This window comes from Bactrocera neohumeralis, chromosome 2 (assembly GCF_024586455.1).
Source record: "Bactrocera neohumeralis isolate Rockhampton chromosome 2, APGP_CSIRO_Bneo_wtdbg2-racon-allhic-juicebox.fasta_v2, whole genome shotgun sequence".
NCBI classification, from domain to species: Eukaryota; Metazoa; Arthropoda; class Insecta; order Diptera; family Tephritidae; genus Bactrocera; species Bactrocera neohumeralis.
The window spans coordinates 2,527,573-2,554,248 of NC_065919.1; the positions used below are offsets into that span (position 1 = coordinate 2,527,573).

At 36.1% G+C, this 26,676-nt stretch overlaps 1 protein-coding gene across 1 annotated transcript in view; it reads right to left on the reverse strand.

Moving 5' to 3' along the window:
• Positions 1–1,060: 1,060 nt before the first annotated feature.
• LOC126766139 (neuroligin-4, Y-linked) overlaps positions 1,061–26,676 on the reverse strand; it is a 129,850-nt gene continuing 104,234 nt past the window's right edge. The window contains exons 5-13 of the mRNA XM_050484007.1: positions 20,528–20,752; positions 16,455–16,652; positions 16,002–16,388; positions 15,599–15,635; positions 12,290–12,502; positions 8,762–8,900; positions 6,508–6,659; positions 6,201–6,316; positions 1,061–6,075 (exon numbers count right to left, since the gene is read on the reverse strand). Coding sequence (XP_050339964.1) covers positions 4,814–6,075; positions 6,201–6,316; positions 6,508–6,659; positions 8,762–8,900; positions 12,290–12,502; positions 15,599–15,635; positions 16,002–16,388; positions 16,455–16,652; positions 20,528–20,752 — 2,729 coding nt within the window. The 3' untranslated portion in view covers positions 1,061–4,813. The remainder of the gene's footprint in view (positions 6,076–6,200; positions 6,317–6,507; positions 6,660–8,761; positions 8,901–12,289; positions 12,503–15,598; positions 15,636–16,001; positions 16,389–16,454; positions 16,653–20,527; positions 20,753–26,676) is intronic.

Genomic DNA, 26,676 nt, shown 5'->3' on the forward strand with positions numbered 1-26,676 from the left:
GCGAAGCTGTTTCAGAGGCAGTATTATCCTTAGGAGAAACTCCTATTGGAATTAGTTTACAGTTTTCAGTCAAAAAGATGTTGAGTCTCGTGATTAATATTTGCTACGGCCGCTAATAAGTGAAGCAAACACAAAATCATTTATAACTTAATTAATTATTATTAATCTTCGTCATTTCGCACAAGAATATTTAAGCGTTCTTGTGTTGACTATATTTTAGTGTGTGATGGTTTTTGTTAAAGCCAGGTTCTGAAAGTTGTGTTGTTAATAAATTATTGAAATTAATAATTTACTCTCAGTGTGCTTGTAAAAGCGAGAAATTAATGGTGAAATTAAAGGCGAAATTTTCAAAATTGTGTGTTGTGAAAATATTGCTTAATTAACTAATAACATAGTCAAGGTTGTTCCGCCGCAAATGAACAGATTGTTTTGGTATCTTGCTGAAGAAGAAACTTTCTGAGCTGGATGATTTGTTAAAAACAGGGTCAAACTCTATTGGCTAAAAAAACATGTGGCAGAACAGAGATTTCCTATCATAAACTCATCAATTATTGCTGATTGCAGGCATTTAATTGTTTTCCGAATAACTTTCATTAACATTTGTGAAAAGTGCGTAAAAACATCAGTTCTTTCTAGTGTTCTGAACCCGTTATAATATTATAAATTTAAAAGCATTACGGATATTGGTGTAAAACGAAATTCCACGAATAATGTTGGGAAGAGCAACTGAAGAAAAATGAACTTAATCGCTCTTAGTTCTGTAGAACTGAGACTTTATTTAAAGCTTATAATAGAACCTAGTTTTTTTATTATCAGTGTTTACAGTAATATAATATATTTACAGTTGAATTTTTCTCTGTCATTTAAGTCGAATACCCACGACAAAAAGTTGACACACCAAACAAACTAATTTGTGGCCAAAGAATGTTCGCATTACAATATGATCTGCGCTTAGCGTGAAAAAAAAAACACTCAATATTCAGCATGTGGAATGAATAACTATTAAAAAACGCTTGAAAACTCACCATGTTGCACTTTCGAGAATAAAGTAGACCATTCGTTTATAATATTAATTCTGCCTTTTATTATCCATTATTAATCCCTTACTTTTTACGCATTTTAAATTTCGTACGCTCACCATCATACAATTATAACATACTTATATTACCACAATTTTTTCCATGCTTAACTAGTTTTCTATATATATTGCACAGGTTGTCATTTTATAGCTTTTAAACACGGTTGCCAGCGTTGTTGCTGGTGTTGACAAGTAATTACTGCTTTAACTGCAGCACTAAAAATACAATTGTGTCACAGATTTTTATAGGTTAAGTACTTATTGCGTACTTTTATGCTACATATTCTTATACGCACTAATACTTAAAAATACTTAGTAAATATTCAAATTATTTATTTCCTACTTATCGCTTCACTTACAATGTAGTCTTGTTGTTGCTTGCTTGTTTACTTCTTACAACTAAATTATATATATTTATATATATATTTTTAATTTTTATACACGTTATGATTTAGTTACCCTAGGTAGTTATTTGCTATGGTTGTTTATACTATATATAGTGTCTATATATTTCTTTTTAATCTTCGATTTTCAGTAAGCTGCTTACAAAGTTTTTGTAGATTACACATTTGCTTACTTACGCCAAACTTACTCAAATCTGAACTAACTATTCCTGTAAGTTAATAACTTTACATATCCTGCACACGCACACAAACATACATAACATATCAGAAGGTTTAAAGAATCTTTATGTTTTTTAAATAATAAGCGGAAACTTAAGTTCTAATAGTTTCATAGTTTAATATCTTCTTGAATCTAAAAAGGTGAATAAGATTAGTCATAAGTGATTTTGGTTGATTGTAAGAAATAGAAACTCTAAAAAGTAAAAAAAATAGAGTTTAATGAAAATATATTTTCATTATTGGTAGTCGAAAATTTTAGTAATTTTTTAGAGTTTATATCTCTTACAAAAGAAACAAAAGCGAATAACTAATTTTATTCACCTTTTTTAGGTTCAAGAAGATAGTAAACTATTAAAATACTGGAACTTAGGTTTCAAAACAAAATCTATCTCCGATCGTCTCCGCATTGCAATAAGAAAAATTCTGCATTCAGTTCATTAGTCTACATTTGGTTTGTGTGAAAATTTTCTAACAACGTTCATTTTGTTTTAGTACTACGGCTACCTTTGCTTATTTACATGCATTTAAAATATCTACTTCACACTTATTAGTTCATACAAACCTACTTATGCGCACATATACACACTAATTTTGTATTAGATGCACACTAACGGTAATTATTATATACACACTTAATCAGTCTTTGGAAGAATAATTTACACAAATACGGAAAGCTACTTTAAATTTGTTATATCAGTGTCTAGTAGGGAACCAAAGTGTTATTTACTTATAAAACTTAAAGAATTTATAATAAATAAATAAATGCTTAACAGAATTCGTGTTAGCAGCAGGCTGGTAGAGTAAACCAGGAATGCAAGGGAGCCTAAGTTGAGGGCATTAAATGCTGTCATATTCACACTTTCAGATCCCTCGATATTGTAAATCAAGAACTGATTTTCAAAAATCAATAATGGATACTTTTTTCATACAAAATATCTTTATTTATTAACGCCACTCCTTCGCAGGTGTGCTCACGACTGTGACTACACAGAAAATTCAAATAATTTGAATAAAAAGGGTAATACTAATTGATCTTCAGACAAAATATCCACAAAAAATATAATTTGTTTAGTGTTTAGAAGATTTAAAGACTTTGGTAGCCAAAGCTTGTGAGTTCATATGAATTGCTGTCTCATTCCTTGCGGCTATATATATTGCCGCTACATTGCTAAGGATAATATCACTCATTACTGGAAGTAATCACGGTTGTATTAATGTCTAAAATTGCTGAACTCTCGATATATACATAGAATTTCAGGTCAGATGGTGTTCCGATACTTAAAGGGTGACATTTGACATCCAATATAAATGAACATCGGACATGCTTTGCCTAAGCAATTAGGAGTACATATTAAGAGAAGATGGAAGAAGGAAGTTTCCACACATATTTTTATAAGGTTTTCCCCGCTTTTGTGGAAGATAGCAATCAGTTTGTTATTTGTACAGGCAGGACTCAACTGAAGATACTACGGTATATCAGATATTTTTGCAGTATAAAGCTATTGCCAATTGTAGCAGAGCCTTTTTGTTAAATATGTTGGAACTTTAAACGTTTCATTTTGGATAGGCTCATAAAATTAATACAACTCTGCCGAAATTTGATCTATTTACATTTCAGAAAGCTTTTGATGCCAAAAAAGTTAGAATATAAGGTGATTGCAATTTTTACTTTGAATACAAAACCCCCAGCAATGTTGTATTTCCCGAACTTAGAGATACTTTGGAAAAGTGCTGATATGAGTAGGTAGACTTCTTCAGTAAGAATCTTATATCAAATTGAAAGATTTAAGGAAAAATTTATAAAAAGTAGGGGTATTCACATATTCCATGCTGCAAAGTGAATATATTTACCGATTTATAACAGTAAGCAACTTATATTGCAGCCAATAAGGAGGTCCTGTAGGAATTACTTTTCTATCGTTTAGCTGGTAATAAGTGTGCCGCCGCTTACAGTTTCCAAATCGCAGATTTTTCTTCTCTCAAATGTTTCTTCTGCATCATTTTTCATAGATATTAATGCCTTGAACCTCATAAAAACTAAAAATATCTATAAACTATTGAAGACTTCCGGTGATAACGAAAATGCAACGAGTGCGTGGAGTCTATAACCATACGATAGACAATTAGATGGATGCTCGAGTGACAAGTTGTATTTAAACAGCACCTAAACACAGAAGAATTTTACGAAACCATCGTTCAAGGCAGAAATAAAATCCTAAATATGAAATAGCTTGCATTTTTCTCAATGACTATAAAGTTTAGTTAAGATATAGTATACGAGTACATGAGAATAGATGTTTTTTAAGTGGCTCTTTAGTGACATCTGAATACGTTGGCAGCTCAGCACTGTGGGTTATTTGCTTACTTTTTGCTTCAAAGTCATTACTTCAGTAATTTGGAAAATTTTAAAATTTATGTACAACAAAATTCATATCAAAACGAAATATTATAATTAAATGTAACAAAATCATATACGATTCTAAAAAGGTTGGAAAACCAGCTTCGTAACTATAATTGTGGCTAATAATGCACCAGTTTACACGCTTTCGAGTTTTATAACTTTAGTTTCACTATGTACAAAATATTTGATTGTTGAACTTCAATTTTTTATGACAATCGAAATTTCAGTTTTAAAATTTCCTACTAATTATGGCTTCAGTTAGAACATGTTTTGAAATAATATTTGGGTTTTGTGCCTAGCACCACGACTTAATATAACTTTTTCCTCGTGCTTAGTATATATGTATACCTTCAAGAATGGTTCTATATCTAATACTAATACTACTAAATATATAATTAACAAAATGCGCCTACGTCATGTAATCCCGTTTTGGTTTGCTACTAAATGCAATGGCGTACAGACGCCCACAGAGAGAATAGGTAATGGGCGTTATCACCAAGGACGCCGCACACGATTAAATCCACGCATATCCACTACACGCTCAAACTCACGCAAAATCACACATCCACACGCTCATAAATACACAAAGCGGCACACACACACTTTAATCGAGCTATGTGGCATTGTGTGGCGCCCGTTTCCACTTCATTTCACATCACAATCATTTAATCACCGCTAGAGATCACATTTGAAACGCACTGTTAATTAATGTCACACTCGCAACTCATCCATTAGTGGATGCTGTTGGATTTGTTGTAGCTGTGCTTGCTGATGATGTTGTTGCTGCTGCTGTTGCTGTTGTTGCACATTTGCGTGCGTGTGCGCTTGTGCGCTGGACACCGAAGGTGGCGGAGGACCAACAGCGCCACCGCCGCCACCCATTAAAGCCGTCGTCATGCTTTGATTATGATGATTCTGCAAATGCTGCTGATGTGTAACAACTAGCTGTTGCTGTTGTTGCTGCTGTTGTGTTTGTTTCATGCAACTCTTTTTAGTAAGCGTGCCACATTGATTGCCCATGACTTGCAATGCGTGCGGTGGTGGCATTAGACCCATCATGCTGCCACCGCCTCCGCTGCCACTGGGTCCACTACTACCTTGCCCGCCGGCGCTACCCAGACCCCCAACACCAGCAGCATTGCCGCCGCTGCCGCTGCTGCCCATGGCACCGCCTACCATGCCACCACCGCTTGCCGCGCTGCCCGGCGCACTGAGCGCGCCACCCATATTTATGTTGCCGCTCGCATCTTGGAGCGTTTTTAAATGTTTTGGCGGCGGCGGCGCACGATGTGGTATGTCTGCGAATTCGGGAGGTGGCAGCTGGTGCTGGTGTTGCAATGCGTGGTGATGCGAAAGTATCGTCGCCGGGTCGTTTTTCGTGTGTATCGTTAAAGTTTCGAGATCGCCGCATATGTTATTCGGCATTTGACCGTTTTCTTGTCGCTTCAGTTTCGTTTGCGCGCGCGGCTCACTCAGGCGCGTCTTGTCACGTTGATAGTAAACGCCAGCAAAGATAAGCACGTTCAGGATGAGCAGTGAACAGCCAATTGCAATTGTGACGCTCAGTGCGGTGGAGTAGGCAGCAAAACCGTCTTGGCCATCCGGTGGCGAACCACTACCGGCGGCATGCGCTTCCCCATTGTCGTCAGCGCCATACATTTTGCCGCCATAACGTGAGCCATTACGCGCCGATGAGGGTGACGACAGATTCAGCAGTGAGAATACTTGATTAGTAAATAATGTGAAATTGCCAAGCGCCGCGCTGCCGGCATGCGGCGAATAGGGTGGGTTGAGTGGCTTAACGGAACCGTCACTGGCGATATTATTGTCGACATCATCATCGGTATCATCCAGCAGTTGGTGATGTGCGGCGGGCACATTGTCACCGCCTGGCTTGTGGAGATCGGGAATGAGATTCAACCAGAAGGATAAGCGATGAGCGCGATAGTGATTCTTGAGTTTTGGTTTTGTGTCTGGAAAGATGTAGATTGATATGGTTTGAGCTAAGTAAAAGTGCTTATATAAATATTGAGTAATAAATGGTGTTAATAAATGATCTTACTATTTGTATATATATAGCGTGCTTGGAACCACTTACCGAAATTGAGATACTTTTTATGCACACTCTCGTAAGCGGTCCATTCAATCGTTTTGTATCGACTTCGCTCCTGTCGACTACCGGGATGTTCGCCTTCCATTTGTTCATTCGGATTTCTGCGAAGAAAGGAAATTAAAACATTTTGTTTATACATACGATTTCTGGATGACCTAAGGATTATGAAAATTAAGTGAATTGCAATAGAAAGTTTTCTAGGTTATCTTTTCCTATCAATGTATGTGTTGATAAGGTCAAGGTCATGCGTTGGGGTTTAATAACCTCTTCATTTTATGGTTTTATTACTCACCCAGTACGCACGAAGTTCGACCAGTACAGCATTACAACTTCCGACAGATTGATTTCAGTTTTGGTGTAATTTCGTGTGAAATGACTGAAACCACCCACTAAAGGTGCGCCGAAGAGGTAGGGTAAGTCCTCGCCATGAATGCAGCCTTGGCGCTGAAAACAAAAGAAGAATAAAGACAATGGATAGCAATACATCGAAGTTTCTAGAAATAATAGGTACACATTTCTTTTTTGTTTCACGCGGATTCACATTATTTAACAAAATGTGCTTTCGTTATATATGTAAATATGTCTTTTTCAAATTTATCTTCTTAAATGTTTTATTTGTTTATTGAAGCGGTGGTTATAAGCTACCTATTGAGTGAGCGCCTTACCGAGACTGCTGTAGTTGGGTTAATGTTAAAGTTTGTTCTGTAGTTGAGAAGTTATGGATCTCGATCCTTAACAACTCTCGTGCCTTTCATGACTCGGCTAATTTCGTACGTATCTGAAATGCGCCCACATGCCAGTTGAGCGATAGGAGGCTAATCGTTGCGTGATTATTATTTAAAAACGACAATAAAGCAATTCAGTTGAAGTCAATCCAAAACTCATCTTTCCCAAAAACTCAGCGACCTTATTAAGGCTTGCTATTCTATCTTAAATTTTTTACGCGAGTGAAATTCTGTAAAACTCATTACATAATAAGAACTATTTCATGTATCGCCCTTGAAATCATACACTATGCACTTATGCCGAAATATTTTCCTAGAACAGTAGCACAGGTATTGAAAGCTTTCAAAGAGTTTTCATCAACGTTTAGCTCTCTTCAGCGCATTCGATTGCTTTGGAAAGTAAGTAGGAGTGTGTACATATATATGTATGTGTTGTAGGCAAATGCTCACGCTTTAGATCACTTGATGTCCCTTAGTGGGTTTGGCGTTGGAAAAGCTCGCATTACCTCACTTCAACTCTAACTTATGTTGGGCGTTGTAGAGCAGCAGTTGTGTATGGGCATAAGGCGTAGTGCACTTGGCTTGCCTTGAGCCGCTTCCGAAGCACTTAGTATTGCAGATAATTGCCTACATAAGTTGTTTGAACGTTTGCTGCATTGACTGGTCTGCATGCTCGCACTACTTGCATATGCGCATATGCGCATGTGTGCATTGAAGTGGCGTCGCAGTTCAAATGCTTGCGTAGCATAAATCCATATAAATTCATATGTACATTGGAATATGGGTTAAAGGAACATATATAAACTGCAATCTGCAATCAGTTGAATGTAAACAAATCTTAGCAATGCGGCAGTTATGAATTTCTGTAGCAGATACCTAACGAAAGGAACGATTGTAATTCCCAGAATTAGCTGGTTATGTCATCCTTCGTATACTGTTATGTCATCGTAACTAAAATTGCTTTTCAATCAGCAAAGTGACAAAATGCGAAGAGATTTGCGGTTGAAACTAAGAATTTTAAAATGTCTTCATGAATGCAAGGCTTAACACAAAAATTTCGATCGAGAAAAAGCTTCATATTCGACTTTATTTATTTGCAACGGTATTGAATAGTTATTAATAGTTACATACTTGTACGTATGTAGTCACTAAAAGTTCACTCGAGAGTTACACATCGCACGTTGTTCTCAAATTTGCTTTTCAAGTTGTTCAAATACACAATTCTCTTTTGATGGTCTGGTGATTGAATATTATTGCTGCCGGAAGAACTTGCTGCTTAAATCATATTTTTTGCTAGCAATCTGTAATAGTGTGCTAGTAATTTTTTTTCTTAAACTTACTTGGAGAGGTGAAGAATGCTATACTTCACATAGTCTACAAATGACCGTTATGCAAATAAAGTTATAATTTTCATTTGTTTTCATTTTCATAATTTCAGATATATGCAAAAATATATATCGGAAATCTTAAAATTTTGCAAAAGATGTAATTGAAGCAACAAACCAATCTATCGTACATAAGGGCTTCTAATTGGCACGGCAATCCAATCTAATTATCTCAAAACTAGTGTATCAACTGAGTTCCTTATTTGAATGTAGTTGCAGTCTACATATGTATATCTAGTTAATATCGAAATTATTTACACACGCTTTTAAATATAGGAAATATTTTTATAAGTACAAAATTAAACCTTTGAGAGAACTTCACGAGCCGTTCAAAATAATGAGCGAATTTTACCTAAATACTTGCACACATTTCATTACATATAGATATGTGTGCTATGCTTAAGAGCCGTGACCATGATTGGAGCATCAAACTTACCTGAGGATAATCCCCATATCTCGTCTGATAGTCAAAGACGTACAAGTACGAATTGCGATGATCCGCCGAGTGTAGGTCGACGGTTTGAGCAGCGGGTGCCACAATTTGTGCATCGCTAAGCGCTTCAAGTGTTTCATCACTGCAAATGTGAAAATAGAAGAACAGATATAATATTTTTCTACAATCAAGAGCGTATCTTACATAAAAAATGCATAGCTTACGAGTACAATACTTTATTTTAAGTGTAGTTGTTGCTAAGCAATAAGAAAACAGGAAAAATTTGTTAACTTCGTTTACGGCGAAGCTGTAATACGCTTCACCAACGTAACATAAAAGGATCTATTCTCGATTTTGATCGGTCAGATTGTATGATAGCTATATGTCAAAGTGGTCTGTTCAGAAAAGTTTTTACGGAGACTGTGGCTCTGCCTTCGAAAGTAATCTGTGCCAGATTTTGTCAAATAAAAAAGTTGTCCATACAAAGATTCCATTTTGATCGATCAGTTTTTATGTCAGCTATAGCGTTTGGATATCGTCGATTTTTACCAATTCGTCACACTGCTCATTTTATATACATTTTATAGGGTCGCCTACAAACTTCGTGACAAACTTAATATACTGCACCCTGTTCAGGGTATAAATATATTAATACCTATATACTTGTATGCGTTACTGAGTACGAATTGAAGTACTGAAGTACGAGTACGAGCGTAGATAGGTATGAGTGAGGCGATTACAATTATGCATTCTGGAATTGAGTATGTTTTGCTTTTATGCTTCCTGTAGTTATATAGTATGCAGCAATGGCTGTACGTAATAGTACGTAACCATGGATTTTAAATCGGTTGAGTTGCGCTTAGCTTTAAGCTATCTCCCAATATAATTGAAATTGCTCGTAAATTTGTGCATAGCTTCTGATAGTACAAAATACTAACTTTACACCTACATACATACATACATACTATATATTCTTCATGTACTCAAGCGAATTTGGTGCATCACTTATTTTGAGTGGTTTGAGGATTCCGTCAGAGCAAATTTATGAATGTTTTTTCTAACAGAAATCTTACCTGGTTAATAGTGTTAAATATCTGAATAATTTTCTGATATTGAAAAACCTAATTACCTAAACCTAAAACTTTACTATTGGCTTACCAGGGTATAACCCCTTTTTATTCATGTTAAAGCTACACCATATTGTGGTTACAAAATATTATATAATATTTATTTCATTAAAATATTATATATACTGAAAAATAAATTGTATGTATACATACGTCATAAAGTGAACTGAAAAACCGAAAATCGCTATATTGAGAGGGCTTCACCTCATGGCCTTTAGGGAATTATTTGTGGGGGCTTTATTTTGATACCTTTACTTGTGCTTAATTCGTTTCCTCTAAAGTTAAGAAACTAGATGGAAATTGTATCGTAATTAGACTAGCTGTTAGTATTTTTCAACATGGCCTTTATATTTATATTTCACCTATTTTGCACTGTATGAGGAGGAGTTAGAGGAAAATGTTACCAGAAAATTTTTAGCATGTGAGAACTGTATATAAAACTTTTAGGGGATCGACTACACACAATTTTATGTACTTTTTGAATCACAGAGGGCTCTCGCACTGTGACACTCTGTACTAAATTTCAATTTATTCTTCCCGGTTACAGGGTGGCGCACGAGTCATACTGGAAAAAGAAACCGTAAATTGTATCTGTTTGCGTAATCGACATACTTTTTTATTATGCAGGTTATTATTTAAATTTTTAAAAAATGAATGCTTGGTGGATAGTGCAGCGGTACCATTAATTGTACTCTATCATTTCCGTCCAGAGGAAAATCAGAGGGATTTTGGCGGCACGCCCCCGAGTAGATGGAACTTTATGGTTTTGGTAAACATTTTGGCTGAAACTGGAAGTATCACAAAAAGACCTTAACATCGAGAGTACTAAGAGTCTCGATTAGAAACTTATTAGAGCAACTTGGAGTTAGTTAGTTTTATCTAAAGATGTCAAACTGGCCCAAAGAAGTATCTATTTAATAGCGTTTGGTTCCAGTAAGATGGTTTTTGCGGAGTTCTAACGAAAATTTAAAAAAAAAAATTACATATAATCAAGCAACTCCGTTTTTCGCTGGCCAACAAGATCACCTGACCTGACTACACCAGGCTTTTTATAGGATTTTGTCAAGCAAGAGGTGTGCAAGGCAAAATCCAGAAATCTGACTGAATTGAGGCGTCCACTAAATCGATAATTGAGGTAATACCGACATCACCGCAAATCAGGCAATGATTCAGGCAATGAATAACTTTCTAATCAGTTGTCGCACATGCTTGACTGAGCATGAAGATCATTTACGGTCCATCATTTTTAAAAATAATTAATAACATAAAATAAAATAAAATTTGCTATAAAAAAAATAAGTCTAATGCACTGATGCAAAAAAGTAATTACAGTTTGTTTTGTTTCACATTTAGGCGTTGTGATAAAAAAAATTAAAATTTTATTAACAAATATTGAATACTTAATGATGAATGAATTTATTTATCAAAATATTATACACGAAATTAATTGAATGAAATTTAATCTTTCACATTAGTTATTACAATCAACAACATCAACAACATCAACAACAGCAGAAGTGTTGAGAGAGTGATTTCGAATAAATAAAGTCATTTTTATTTCATTTATCCATTTGCGCAATTCGTGCTGCAGTAATAAACCGAATTATTTTGCAACACTTCAGCTAAATATTTGATTAGGTTTTAAATATTTTATGTAAATAACATGATTCGATGTAAATAAAGTTTAACTTAATATTTTGAATGCTTCAATTTGTATATATGTATTAAAACACGCGTATGAAACACTTCCCCATGTGGTGAGAATTAAATAAACTTTAAAGTTTGCTTATATAAAAGCTATTAAAAAGGTGCTGAAAATGCGTTATCAGTTAATTGTGGCTTGTATTAAGTTATAGTTAAAATTGTTTCTTGGTTTTATGCAGTTATATGTCGAGTGTGGGTTGTGAACCGATTTCAGGCAGCTTTGTTGCCAATTCGAAGTTTTTTAAGTGAGTTGTCCAATAATTCCATTCAATTATACAGAATCGCATCGATATAGCATGTGTTAAAAGAAACCTGAAAGACGAAATTATTTGCTTGTAGGTCACTCAAGGAAAGCACTCAGTGATTTTACCGACTTTTACTGCCAAGTCTAAATGTGCAAATTGTAATAAATTTATGGTATGAGAAGATTTGGTTGATTTTCTTCCAATGCTTAATACAAGTAATTATTTGGCCATTAAATTAGGCTTTAAAGAATGTGAAATGTGAGGATTGTGCTCCAAAAAATCCGGATTTATGAACCTTCTGGTGTTTTACGCTCTATTAAGCATTACATAACTCAACATATTGCGTCTATATACTAAATACATTATATACAATACATCAACATTATCTCGTATCTGATGAGTGTGTTTGTGTTACCATGTTTGCTTTTGTTTCTGTATTTGCTTAAAATGCTTACCGTATATTAATTGGATGCTGTACGGGTCGCTCCCAATCCGTGTACTCATTAACAATCGTCGCGAATATTTCGTTCAGATGATACGTGTACGTATTGCGTACGTAGGCCTTTAGTATTTTCGAGCGACGATCCGCTTCGATGCCATACTGTACGTCGCCGGAATTGAAGGAGAAAAACGCCTCGGCACGTGTCACGCCAGCCAACAGGTCATATCTGCGTATTTATTCGTTTGTTTGTCATGCAAGGAAATGGAAAATAAAAGCAAACGAAATAAATTAAAACTGATTGTGGTAAGAGCAGGCAGAAAATGATACACACACAGTAATGCACATACTCACGCTTCATGCAAATCTACAATTTTATATAAATGTGCGCTCACACATATAAGCAGCTTGGTTTCAGATACGCGTTAAATGCATTTTTACATGTAAATTGGATTTAAGCCGAAACGCCGAGCAAGGAGAGCAAAGAAAGTTAAGACGAGAGCGATTTAAATGCAGTGTATGTAAGAGTCCGCTCAAATATATGTATGTATATGTGTCCATATGCAAAGGAAAGCTTACACACACTCGCAAATGTCGTTGATCATATCGGTTGCATGGTGACTAAAGGGTATGCAATATGTGGTATGTGACCTGTCTGCAGTAAAAAAGATTAATATTCTATCTGTGTACTCTTCAAAATTACAGGAAGGGGCGGCACTGTTTGCTACGTAAGCAAAATGTGAAAGCCAGGAAATGGAAGACAAATGAAATCAGTTAAATTACCGTTATTGTGCACTGATGAAAATCGAGGTGCATTACAGAATATGAACTCTTAAAAACATGTACATAAGACCATATATAAAACACAGGTGAAGAAACTATCCGTGTAGAGACATATAGATATATAGACAAATAAGTTGTATGCCACTTCTTTAAAATATTTTGAAAGAATATTGAATTGAAACTAATTATTTGCTATCCCGTTAGTCCCTCATTAACCAGAATTTTAAGAGAAGCGAGTCGAACAAACGGTAAGATTATTGTAGCTCCTTTCTAAAACGGCTTTATTGTCTGAACAATCATTTAATGTTAAAATATTACTAAACTCAAAATCCAGCTTTTGAGTAAAAATCTGTTGCAAAGCTTAAATAGATTTCGCATGATTCTATCATAGCCTTTCATGGTTTGAGAGCGATGAGCAAAAAACTAACTAAACAGTGAAACTTTAACCAATTTTCCTTTTTTCGTTTTCAAAATTTTACAAAACAACTAATATTTATATCTATATATACTTCAATTAGACATTTCGAATTTAATTTTGCTTTGTGTCTGTTTCAGTGTTTTCTTTTCATTTCCATTCTAAAAACAATATAATGCCCTTTGGCTGCAAAATTGTACAATGCCGTAGACTAGTGAGCTACATGCAGCATACTAGTAGTAATTGTGTAGCTGGCCTTGTGAATACGCCAGCTTCTGCACTGCTAACCTACCCATCTTCGTGTGTAAGCATCTTGATGTCGACTGCTACTATTTCCATTTCTTTAGGTCAATGCCAACTTAACAATGCTGCGCTGTTCTTTACATTTATAAATATAAATTCTGGTTCTTGAAGTTACCTTTAATGGAATCTCCTTTGTTGCCTAGTTAGAAAGAGATTTCAAAACTGTCTGTAGATATGATTCGTTTCTGCACTACTAGCATCTAGTATGTTATAACAGAGGTATGAAAAGTTAATAATTTACCACCTATTAGAAACCAACCACGAAGTGATTTGGTTTTGCTTGAAGTGGGGTGTGTGTAACCTCAAATTTTTCATAAAACGATTACCAAATTCAGAATATATATTAATTATACATACTATACTACAGGCAAGTTTGATTATCATATTAATTATCATATATCATATCATATCATATTTAAGTAACTATAACCAAATACGTTTGGAATGCTATTTAATATTACAAATACCAATTCATTGTAGGAAAACATTTATGACGAACTAAATATCATACAGAGGTAAAATTGAAGAAGGATATACTATTTAAAAAGGCAAAGTGTCTTCATTTGTGACGAGATTTGTTCTTCTTGACACTTGCGTCTATGAATCCTAACAAGTCGCCCTCGTGTACTTGAGCTCATCTGATATTAAGTAAATCCATTTCCAGTAGATAGGTGTAGGAAATGCGGAATTAATTAAGAGTTTATGAAAAGATTCACGGTAAGAAGCTGCTGTTAACGGTTCAAGCACAAACGCGTGTGGTGTTGTCAAAGTGATGAAGTAGCTGATGCAAAATAGTTGAGTTAAAGATAGAGACACGTTTATAAGTGTGAATACATTCACTAATTCTGTAAATATGTACAATTATAACATTCATATCATCTAAAGCATATGCGTTAATGTACCGCTAGTTCTGCATACTATAATTTACGGAATGGATGTAATTCAATTAGTCATAAGCAAAGAGAAAAATTTGATAGCAATGAAGGATACACAATTTTAAGTTAAAAAGCTAAAGAGTACTAGTAAGTAGAGCTACATTTTTGCTAAAACGATCTTCTTCTTAGTGCTTAATCACTTTATATCTTTGCTTATGTCCGCTATATGTTATGTGACGCCGAAGTAGAATTTGAAGCAAAGCCGACTGATAAGACAAAACTGTCAGCGCCATATATCTGCATGTATGCGTATGTGTAGTATACGAGTAGTGCTGTTTCATGTTTCCTTGGAATTATGTCACCATTTATGCATTATTTAACACTAATTAATGCAAGATTTGCGCTAATGATGTACTAATATCGATGTATTACCCACATTATTGCCAAGCGCAAATTTATGTTAATTACTAATTGCCTGCACACATCCGTAATGGGTGGCACATACAAACCTTGTTTACAAGAGGGTGTCTCTGACTGAAATCGTACTAGTCCGAAAAGTGTGAGTATTATGCCAATATTTTGGAAAATCGACACCGGAAAACAGCACTATTACGTTAAGAAAACAATTAAAAAAACAAGAAGACTTGGATGAAATATATTTTATTTCTTTGCAAAAGCCAAAGCAGATTATTGAAGGGACCAAGCTGCTTGCTGCAAGAGTGCCTTACAAATCGTATGTATTTCCATCACAGTAAAAAATAATAAGTTTAATCTTTGCAAAGACGCTATAAGCAATTGAGCAGTGATATATTTAAACAGTAAGTAAATAAACACAATCATTCACAGATTTCAATCTTTCAACGAGCACTTCTCCGAAATTAAAATCACTCACTCTTTGCATTAAAACTGTGTAAACATAAATCATTCACAGGTTATAGGTTTTACATACCTTGACAGCTTGTTAATGGCTGTTTTCCTCATTAATACTGTATTAAAATGAGAGCAAATTGAAGCCGTCGCCATTGGAGTTTAAGATGACATTAAAAGCGCATCCGTGCGTTAAGCAGCCACCACAGCAATTGGAGAAAGCGGATAAAGGCAAGTCGATAATGTGTTGTAATCCCGTTGAAATACAGCGCGCATTACAATCAACGATGCCATGAAGAGGAGGAAGCAATATGCCCACAACGGAAGCACAGCAAATAGTGCGCGAAATAAGTTCAGGTTGCAAATTGAAAGTGGTGATGTAAATGAAATTAATTATTCATTGTGTCATTATTTCACTCAACAAGAACTTTTTAATATTACTTTTCCATGATATTTATGATACACTTAGCGCCTACAATAATTACCGATATTTTCCAACTGTCCCGGCGTACCCCAACCACCCGCTGCCGCGATGCCTGCTCCCCCGCCGAGGCCGCTGCCGGCAGCAGTCGATGCTTGGGCTTGTGCAGCAGCCGAACCGGGCGCTGGCGGTACATAGTCACCACCATCGATGACCACACCGTCTATGCTGGGGCCAAACGCGAAACCGAACTCGGGCTGACGTATGGGTACGCTCAGCAGCTGCTCCAGTGTCTTGTCGCGCAGACACTTCATAAGATGCGCATGTGACAGGTCGGGCGCACAGTTCACGTGATGCGCAACGATGGCCGCATATTTGGCAGGGTTGCTCACCAGCGACCAGGGTGCCAAACCAGAGCCGGACATCAGTATGGCGCGGTTAAAAAGTAGACCTACAAAGAAATTAGATAATTGCCTGTTTTATATATTGTATTTGTTGGTAATTATCTCTTTTATACCTTCTGGCACCGCCAGTGAGGAGATGAGAAAATGCACACACGCTGCTCCGGTGCCATGACCCGCTAGGGTTATACTCTGTGGATCGCCACCAAATGCAGCAATATTCTCCTTAAGCCAGTGTAACGCAGCAATGATGTCCATTAGGCCATAGTTGGCTGGCAGTTTCGAGTAGCGATCTGTATTGGCATTTAAGAAACCTGAATAGGGAATGGAGAATTAGATTTTATGTTAAAGGATACGAAATATTTTATTTACAGAAAATTTCAAATAACTTCCTATATTCTTTTATGAGCTGAGTTCTTGTGGTTATGCGCTGACCTTGGAAGTCGGTACATAAAATTAAACCTATAGAGAAGGAACTCGAGAAGCTTAAGTTTTCACCTTTCGATGGCGAACTCCGTTTATGTTTTCAGATCAAAAATTTCGGTCTCATAATTAAACTCAATTACTCAGGTAGGGATGTGCGTTGACTCATCGGCGTCTGCAGACAGAGATAAGTTGTGAAGCTTTATTTCATTATGATTGTTGGAAATCATCTGAGAATCTCCTGAACAAATTCAGAAATATAGTTCTCGCCAACCAAACAGGCATTACCATTTTCAAGTAAAGTACCTCCTTCAGTTAAATTATCGGAATTTGTAAACCCAAGGATAAAAAAGGTGCACAGTAGAGGGAATTGATTTGTTTCACTATTGATAAGGCTATTCCATGGAACTCGCTTTTAGGTGTATGCCCTCAAATGAATCGAATCCATGCATGAGGAGAAAAACTCAACCAAGCTGTTGTACGATGATTGCAGGGAGGCAAACTCAATATTTATCCGACCCTGCGTCGTAACTTCTAGTTGGGACACAGCACTTAAAGTATCGCACATTCTTTGGCGTTGAGTTTACCTACGCCATCTGCTGACAAAATTCCATTACATTCGGGTTTTTCAATCGCAGCAACATTTTAAGCAAAATATTTGTGCATGACTTGCGCTGTCTGGCAACGAGTTAGAACAGTCACTTGGCGCATCCCCCGCATACGCAGATATATATATATGTATTAATGTGTAAGTGTTTACATTTAGGTCAACATTGCGCTGACTCTGTGCGGATGCGTTCACTCATGTTTATTTCACTTTGGTCTGTTCAAATGCACTAAAGCCTAAACTCGCTACACACACACACGCGCATACCTCTGTGTCCATATAAGCGGAACGTGTTGGAGTTTACGCTGAACGTTGCGGATTTCGCATGCTTAATCCGTGGCTAGCGCCGCATACCTGGGAGCATATGCAATACATATATTATGTACTCGAGTGCATGAGAGCTACACGGATATGACAAATTCACACATGCAATTTAATGTAAGCGCAAAATTTTTTGTCACCGTTATATCTTTGAAAACATGCTGCAATTCAGGTAAACAAGTGCATATTTACCTTTGTCGCTGCCGCTTGCCACATGCCACGTGCAAACTTAGTTTCTAGTAAATCTGTGTTAGGTCGAAAAAATACCTGTTCGTTGTGTAACGGGTGGTACGGTTCGGTTGTAAAAATATTGGAATTAATGATATTAATTTGTTGGGGGTTTTGTGGAGGAATATGTAACTATCTGTGTGGCTTTAGCGCTTGATTTTTTTGATAGACGAAACATTACTAAGATAGATTTTATGAATATGCGATCAATTAACTTCCTTGTTGTATTATAATATTTCGGTCATCAACTATTGAGACACTTATAATTATGGTATAATATAAATCCATAGCAATCATCTCCAATTGGCCAATTTCCGAGAATTACTCCAAGAAATTTATCTCGTTGACACAAATCCATGAAAATTTAGGCACACCTCTTTAAAGTGAACTAACCGTTTACTGTTCCACATTCGTTTAGTTATGTTTGGCCATGTTACCACTTGCTTCTTCGATCCAAAGATCTCCAAGGTCCGGCGAATATAAGCTAATATCTATATATACTTATTATTTATAAATAGTTTACTTTATATGCATATATCAGAAATTTCAGACAAAAAAAAATATATTTCTTAAAAACAAAAAATGGCAAAAAACTGGCGTTTTGAAATATACTCAGAAAATCACCCTTGCTATATGGTAGTATAAAATTGGTGCAGTTAAAAACCATTGTGAGTGAGTTCTTTCGGGATATTCCGGACAACGAAAATCGAAATTGTTGCTCTTCAGAAGTTGAAGATGCGAAGTCTTCTCATCTACCTTTTCGAGGACTTTGGCGTTATTTTGGTATTGCAGCTATCATTAAGCATTGTTTTCAGTTTCATTTAAAATAAAAAGAAATAATGCAATATTTTCTGTTACATAAGCTTTTAATTTTGGTCTTACAGCATCCAAATATACCAAATCTGGTGATTACTATTGCTATTAATGTACTCAGAAATTCGATTTTCATCACAAAACTACACACACCCGTTATGCGATGACATTTTTCTCGCACTTATTTGCAACGCGTAGTCGCGTGTCGGTATTTGAGTTCGAGTTCATGCAGCTGCATTTAGTAGTAACCGCGCTTAGTTCTGTATGTGTTTTCGTTGCGTCGAATGCGCTAGCGGGCAACCGGTGTGCAGCATGCCATCGCCAGCGCGCCTTTTTGCCGCCACCAACATTGAAGCCGCTTTCAACCTTCTAAACTCGAAATCCAGTTGAATTTTGAATGAAAAATTTCATTTAATTTTATAGCCAACATTCGCATTTGCGCGCATAGTGGGCGGCAACAATTTGAATTGCTGTGCTGTGCAAACGAATCATCGCATTTGGTTGCTTGCTTGACTGTCGCTATGTGTGCGCGTGTGTGTGTGTGTGTGCGGGTGGCTCATGAAAAATTCATAAAAGCAAAAGTTGCATTTATAAATTCCAAAGCAGCTAAACACTAACAGCAGCCACAACTGCGGCATTGCAACACAACCAACTCCAACACCGCCACCAAGTAACCCACGCACCGCCGCAAAATTACACACGCCTCCACACACAGTCAAACGCACTTGAAAGCGATTGGAGCGCGGAAAGCGGTTTTTTCAGTTCGGAGGGTTACTGGAAAGCAAATTTCATATGCAAATTGAGAAACAAATGAATATCACGTAAAGCTACGTTCTATGCTAAATAGTAGTAAAAGTTTATTTTCAAGCGTGTCCTAAAGTGCAGTGTATGTGTGTGTGTGTGTTTGTGCATGTGTATGTGTGTGTAGTTACATTAACACCGCTCCACTGTGTCATTGCAATCTGGGCGCTAATTGTGCTTTTTAATAAAGTGCACGTTGCATATATATTTGCATAAAATTTTAAGTGCCACACAGAGCAGGCGCGCTTAAAATACACATTAGCATGCATATGTAGCAGGCGAAAATGTATTATTGGTGGTCTCTGCTGAAATTGTGAAAGTCCATTTATTTTAGTCTTATGGCCCTTTGTTTCCGAAAACTGCTGCAAATTAATATTATATGCGCAGGGAGAGAGGCGAGTGGCACCAGTTTTGCATAGAGTTTCTACATTAAAAAAAGGCTAAGTAAATTAAGAGTGGACGCTCAAATGCACGCTGTTCTACTTTGCTTTAATTAAGCATTTGTGTTTTGATATTTTTTCTATTTGAAATTCGTATTCAATATCAAATAATGTGCCAGTTGGATTTGCATAAAGCATTTATAACATATTGAGTTATATTTATGCTGATAAAGGCGGTCATGATGCAAGCAGCCGCACTTCAGCGAATTTGAAAAGTCCCTACTAAGAGCACTACTCAACAGCCAGCTGAATTTAATCTCTTCTCTGCGCAATTTCCTTTCATTGGGACCCTTAAAAGTATCGAACGGTAATGCCGTAATGCTTCAGAAGCACTTTTGACTTACATTGAATTATATTGAATTACCAATTCGTTATCTCTTTGCTAAAAGTGTAAGTGTAAGCCCAAACTAAGTATTTATTCTTACAATTGAGTAACTTAATCGCCGTTAAATGTTGAAGTATTGGAAGAAGTGAGCAAAACTTACTCTATTAACACTCCATATTCAACCTGTCGGAAGTCGTTTCAAGCAAAAAAATCATTGTTCCTAATACTTACCTAGTATGCCCAGTCGATAATTTATTGTGACGACAAGTATTTGTCCAAAGCTCGCCAACACCGAGCCATCATACGGATTCCCGCTATTCCATTCATAGGATTCGCCATGTACAAACACTACAACCGGATATCTAGTTTGGCCGCCTCCACCACCATTACTACCGCCCGCATTGTTGCTTGATCCACTGCTGCTGCTGCCACTGCCAGAGGCGTCACGCGAAGCGACTGCAAGAGAAGATATTGCATTTGTTGAAAAACCATACACAATCTAAATACACATATATTTTTAAAACAGACCAAATTTTTATAGAAAAATATACAGGTTGCTTGGGACATACGGTAAGTTTACACCAAAACTCGGTTATTTGAATTTTTCACATAAATTTTGAGGTTATGTTAAAAAACTCTATATACAAAAGTTATAGATCGTTTCATTACCTACAACTTTGTTACATAACTGTTTCCAATAAGACTCGTAGACTTGCCGGAAATCGAGATAAAGCGTTTTTAAGCCTTAAAAGTTCAAACACGTGCCAAAATTCTTTTTCCCAACCTCAGATCGCTCGGAAACTATTTTTCCTTTAACATTTGTTATTTTATCTTTTGTTTCCAATCGGTTTTAACTTCTTTGAAGTTCTTTGTTTTTACCATTCTCAGCGGCTTCTGGTTGAGTCTAAAAAGTGTTCAGGTTCGGTGGATTGTTCCACAAACTGCTAGTGTCAGATGTTTTCAAAAAAGGTTGGACGATTAATATGTTTCTGCTGTGAGAAAGGGGATCTAGTGATTACATATGTTAGTTAGTGAGGAGATTTGGTTACCACATTTCAGGTGGTGATCAGCACGGACAATTGTCATTACATTTGTATTCTCAACCAATGCTTGGTTCTCCGAAGATGTAGGTTCTGTAGTTACTGCAAAGTGCATTGCAAGTTTCTTATTAGACCTAGTTGATTAGAAGTTGATGTTGTGTTTATGAGTCAAAGTTGAGAGTTCATAGATTGATCGATGTTGGCTCTCTTTTTCATACTACATCGGCTTGGTTGAAGCCAGGCTTGGAGTTTATTACCACCCTGCTATGATCTATTACATTAATTATTTATTATTTCTGACTCTGCCACCACCAAGCTACCTTAGCTGCTAGCACAGTTCACAAAGAAATCTTCTTCGTTTTATATATTAATAATTATCTTTCTTTTCGCTCTTCGCTCTTATTGCAACTCCAGTATCGCTAACCAAACTTGCAACTTGAAGTCAGTCATACTTGAGAGATACAAATTTGCTCGGTCTATAAACTATGAATGAAACTCCGTTTTAACAAGTTTTAATTCTATAATTATTACTTGCTTACTTGCTTTAACACACTGAACGGTTGATGGTCCTCAAATGGAAGTATTTTTCGCCCACGAGTTAAGTTTTTTTTTAAATTTTTTGCTTTGAAGTTTTTCTAAAAACTCTAATTCACAGCGTTATTAAAAACCACATATGCATAATGAAAATACAAGTGTACTACGCGTGGTATGAGTAACTAAAAATTCATGTTCACAGGCTTGCATGTATGTGCGCGTGTAAATGGTAAATGCAATTAGCGCTTTGGTGGCAAGAGTTAGCATTTACATAGAATTAATAACGAAACTTCCTGCGACTCTAACAAAATCATGTATGCGTATGTGTGTGTACATTTGCACTTGCAGATATTAATTCGCATTGGCGTGATATACAATTAGCGTCATTATTACATAGTTAGCCATTAATCACCGGCTTAAGCTCACCGGTTGAAGCTCCTGACAGGAATAGCAATCGCAGTAAACTTAAAACCCAATAGCGTTTCGCTACAGTAAACAGGTTTTATAGTGAAACAGCGCCAGCATGTGAAAAACAATGCAGCGTAAAATTAATGATGCTTTGCATTGCACTGTTGCCTGCAAGTATGGTGTGTGTTGCAATTGGCAAGGCAAATAACACACCGATGGATTGATTGTGCGCTGAATAAAATTAGTGAATGGGCCAAAAGTAGTTAACGGACATTTAGTGTGAGCGCTGAAAAGGGTGAATTAAAGCTTTTAATATAGCCTGAAGGACAGGTGCGAACAATTCAATTAGGTAGTTAATCAGCTTTCGCGCTAAATAGAACAAACTCCAACTGGTAGTTTGTTAGTTTTGTGCAGTGTAGTAGTAACTGCGATGACTACATACCGGGGTTCCATTTAGTAAAGAATAAATTATATAAAAATACTTAAAATGAAAAAAGTAAGTCAGTAAAATTGCAAACTTGAATGGCTTGATACCGGAAATACACGTTCAAATCAATATCGGTGGATGTGGATTCATTCTATCGGGTAGTCGAAAAAGTCTTTTCGTATTTTGTCAGTAGATGTCGTTGCAGTCGTATATCTCCAGTGCTACAAATCACATTGTGTCATACCATATAGTGTTGGAAAGGTGAGATTTTAAGCTTCATTCAAACAAAAAAATATTTGCCTGTAAATGCATGGAAAAGGTCTTGACGCCTATAGGCTTCAGGAACTTTGTGCACCATGTGACACTATGAGACAAACTGTTTGTTTTCTGTGATACGAATCAGCTCATCAGCTGATTTCAAAAAGAGTAAAAAACAACTGGCTATCCAAAATTTCCAAATTTTTACATCCTCACTCTATTTCTGTATGGTTATTTGACTAGCAAAGCTGGCATCAGCCTACCTTGGAGCATCATCTCATTGATTGTTGTTACCAGAAAAATTATTTAAGTAATATTCGTAAAATTTTGCAAAGTCTTTAGCTAATTACAAAACTTTTGCCATGATTTTAAAAAAATGTTTATTTAATCTCCTCTATATTATATACTGAGCAAAACGCAACTTTATTGCAAAAAATTTCAACCTACCACTGCCTAAAAGGCTTATTCGCATTGTATTTATTCACATGCTTAGCTGCAATGTTCCTACAGGGCACTCAGTTGCCTACAAACGGATGCATCTGCAATTGAGTGCATCTTTGAATAATTGCTTCAATTAGCACGCTGCTGTACAAATCTACAACCACAGTTGATTATTGATGAATGGCGCAGTGATTGACACAAATACTTACACACTTAAACTAAGTAGAAATTAGACGTAGATACATACTAATGGAATAACGAAGTGTTGGTGGATATACTCTACTGCATAGTTGATGGATTAATTTCAATTAGTGTTGCATTTCCATTAAAAGTGAACTTTCGAACCTAATTGCGGCAATGGCTACAGATATTTTTCTTCACAGCAATAAAATGTTTGCAGATAATAGTACGCTCATTGTATATCTGAACGATTTTGCCATTTTCTAGTACTTGATAATTGATTATAAGCTTTAATTGTATGCGAAGGTGCTAAGAGAAATTAGTTCCAATATAAGGGAGGAAGAAACTGTTGTGTAGCTAAGGTTAGGTTAGGTCATGCTGGGTAATCAGCCTAAAAAATAGTGAAATAAGGCTTGGGTTCGTTCACACAAATTCCAAGCGATGTTGAAGCATTCTAAAACTCAATTAATACCTCATTTGTGGACAAGAGTTAGGTTTCTATATAGCAATTTCATCTGTTTCAGAAGCATTTCTGTACGCATGATATCCAAAGTATTTTAATCTTCGTATTGCAAAACGGTATTTTCGGACAGGAAATATCAATTGGTTTCTCTTCACCTTAGTGGTTGGTTTCCACTAAGATTTTTAGTCGGACCGCATGGATGCCGCTGAATTGAGATCGCTCAAGCACGATGGAAAACCTTTTTTATTCCAATTAATTATATAAGTTTAGAAAAAACTATTTTGTTAATTTAACAACCCTTTACATCGATTTTTGTAAATCGTTATAAATAATAAGACCATCGTATATTTTAAGCAATGTCAATGAAATAATATTATAATCTCCTGTTTAAACGGTTTATTATACTCTCTCAACGGGCTGGTCATTAAAAATGTCAATATTTCGGTTTTACTTTAAATAATTTTATATTTTAAATAAAAACTTTAAAGATTTTCCCTTAAAGCTGCCAGTTTTATTAACGATTGCTCTTCACTTTTTCTTCTTTGCACGGCATTCGCTCTCACATGACAAAGTTGCTACAGTGCAATTTAACTCGATCCTTATCGATTGATGTGGCATGCTCGTACCATTTCTGCTTACATTTCTTTTCGATTACGAAATAAGAAATATATTTCTGTTTTTATATTTCTTCTGCTCAGAATTTTTATTGCTAAAATAAATGGAATTGCACAACTTGAAACATTTTCCAATCTGTCTTGCATGGAAGTGTGCAAAAAGTCGAGTTAACCCTTTCAGTTGTCAAAGTGAATGAGGCAACTATTCGAACAAGTTGTGTGAACTACAACTTTGATTGTAGTTACAAAATAAAATACTTAAAAATACTTCGATTTTAAGTTTTGTACCAGAGTTGGCTTGTTATGAGTGCTTGTTAATTAAAGTTTTTTTTTTACTGGTGCGGGGATTACATGCATATATTAATATATTTACATAAAGCGAAACCTATTTTTTATAAAATTAGAGATATATTGGTTTAGTTTTCCAAGCAAAGATCGTTCGATGTCTCTATTCTGAAGTGAGTTCAAGAAGAAATATTAATTCATTTCTGTTTTAGCATCCATTTCATTATAGTTGGCTAGCTCGCTCAGTCCTAACCGTCCTTGGATATCTATAACCTTATTCATCAAATTTTAAACAAAGCTTAAATGAGCTCATGACTTTATTTCAGTGCTTTTGTATTGGATTGTATTATCAACTGTGAGGCAGAATACTACAAGAAAATACAAATTGAGTTCTTAAATATTTTTATGTAAATAACCTAAGGCATTTTTGTCGCTTTGTATTGTGTTTCATTTATGTGAAAGCAATAATAATATAATTTATAAAAATAAAATTTTAAATGCGAATGCGCTGTTCATTGCTGAACCTTTATAGCATCTCTTAAGTAGTTGTTGTATACTTGGCTAATCCACCAGCATTCGACTGGCCGCGCACCATTTATGCGAACTTATAACCAACCACTTCCTACAATTAGGTACTAAATTTTTGGCTTGCTCACAAAACCATTATTTTATTTGATGCTTTCTTTCGTTTGAGTGCTGCATAAAAATGTGGTTCTGTTATTTAGCCGCATGCAATGCTTTGCACAGTTAGTTGGCTTTCTCCTGCTCGTACCCACTGACCTTTTCGAATGTTATTCGATCGCACGCCAAGCGCAGCTGCAGTCCGCTACAGCTTTCTAAGCTCAAAAATGTGTTTGCTTCCTGCGCTTTAATGTCTTTTTAAGGCCGCGTTGCCAAAACTTTGCTCATTGTCTTCAAGTGCAGGGCGACTCTACTCTATTGTTTGCTACCTACACTAGTTCACTGGATTCCAACTACCATTACTCCACTGTTTTATGACCGAACGACCGGCTTGATTTCTTTTTCTTTACAGTTCCTCAGTTCCTTTCAATTTTTCTTCGCTATTTCTATGTATTTTTTTCCATTATTTTTTTTGGTGGCACATTTTTATTTCGCTTGACTGCAGGTCGGTTGGTAGGTCGATTGGATTGGTTGCTTGGCCAGTTGCTAAGTACATATTGGCATTCAATATTTTAGTGGCTTTTTATTTCGTTGCGGCTACTCAGCGCAGAATAGACACGAAGCCCTTCAGCAGAAAAGTAAAGAAAATAAAGTAAAAGTTTGCAGTGATGAAAAAAAAGTGCCTTCCTGCACTGTCGGAAAGTGGAGCAGCAAGAAAGTTGTTGGAAATATACTTTAGCAAGTGCAATTTTTTATTGCCCTTTTTATGGCATCGCAATGTGGCATGCCACACAGCGGTCGCCGGCTACGATGACTCAAATTTCTTTTATCTTCTCGCGCAACTTTTCATTTCATTTTCATTTTATGTATTCTGCTAGTTTTTTCCCCTCACTTTCTCAACTTGAAGCAGCCGCAGCTAACTGTGAAAGACGTGCCGCAGTTGAGATAGAAGTTGCCGCATTAAACATACTTATTATGCCCTGCAATCGCGTTTGCATTATAAATTTTCAATTTGGTGTGAAATACAATATGTCAGTGTGTGTGTATAGGTGCGTGCAGCGGTGTATATATCTTTCATTTGGTCTGCGCAGCTGTTGGAAAATTAGGTA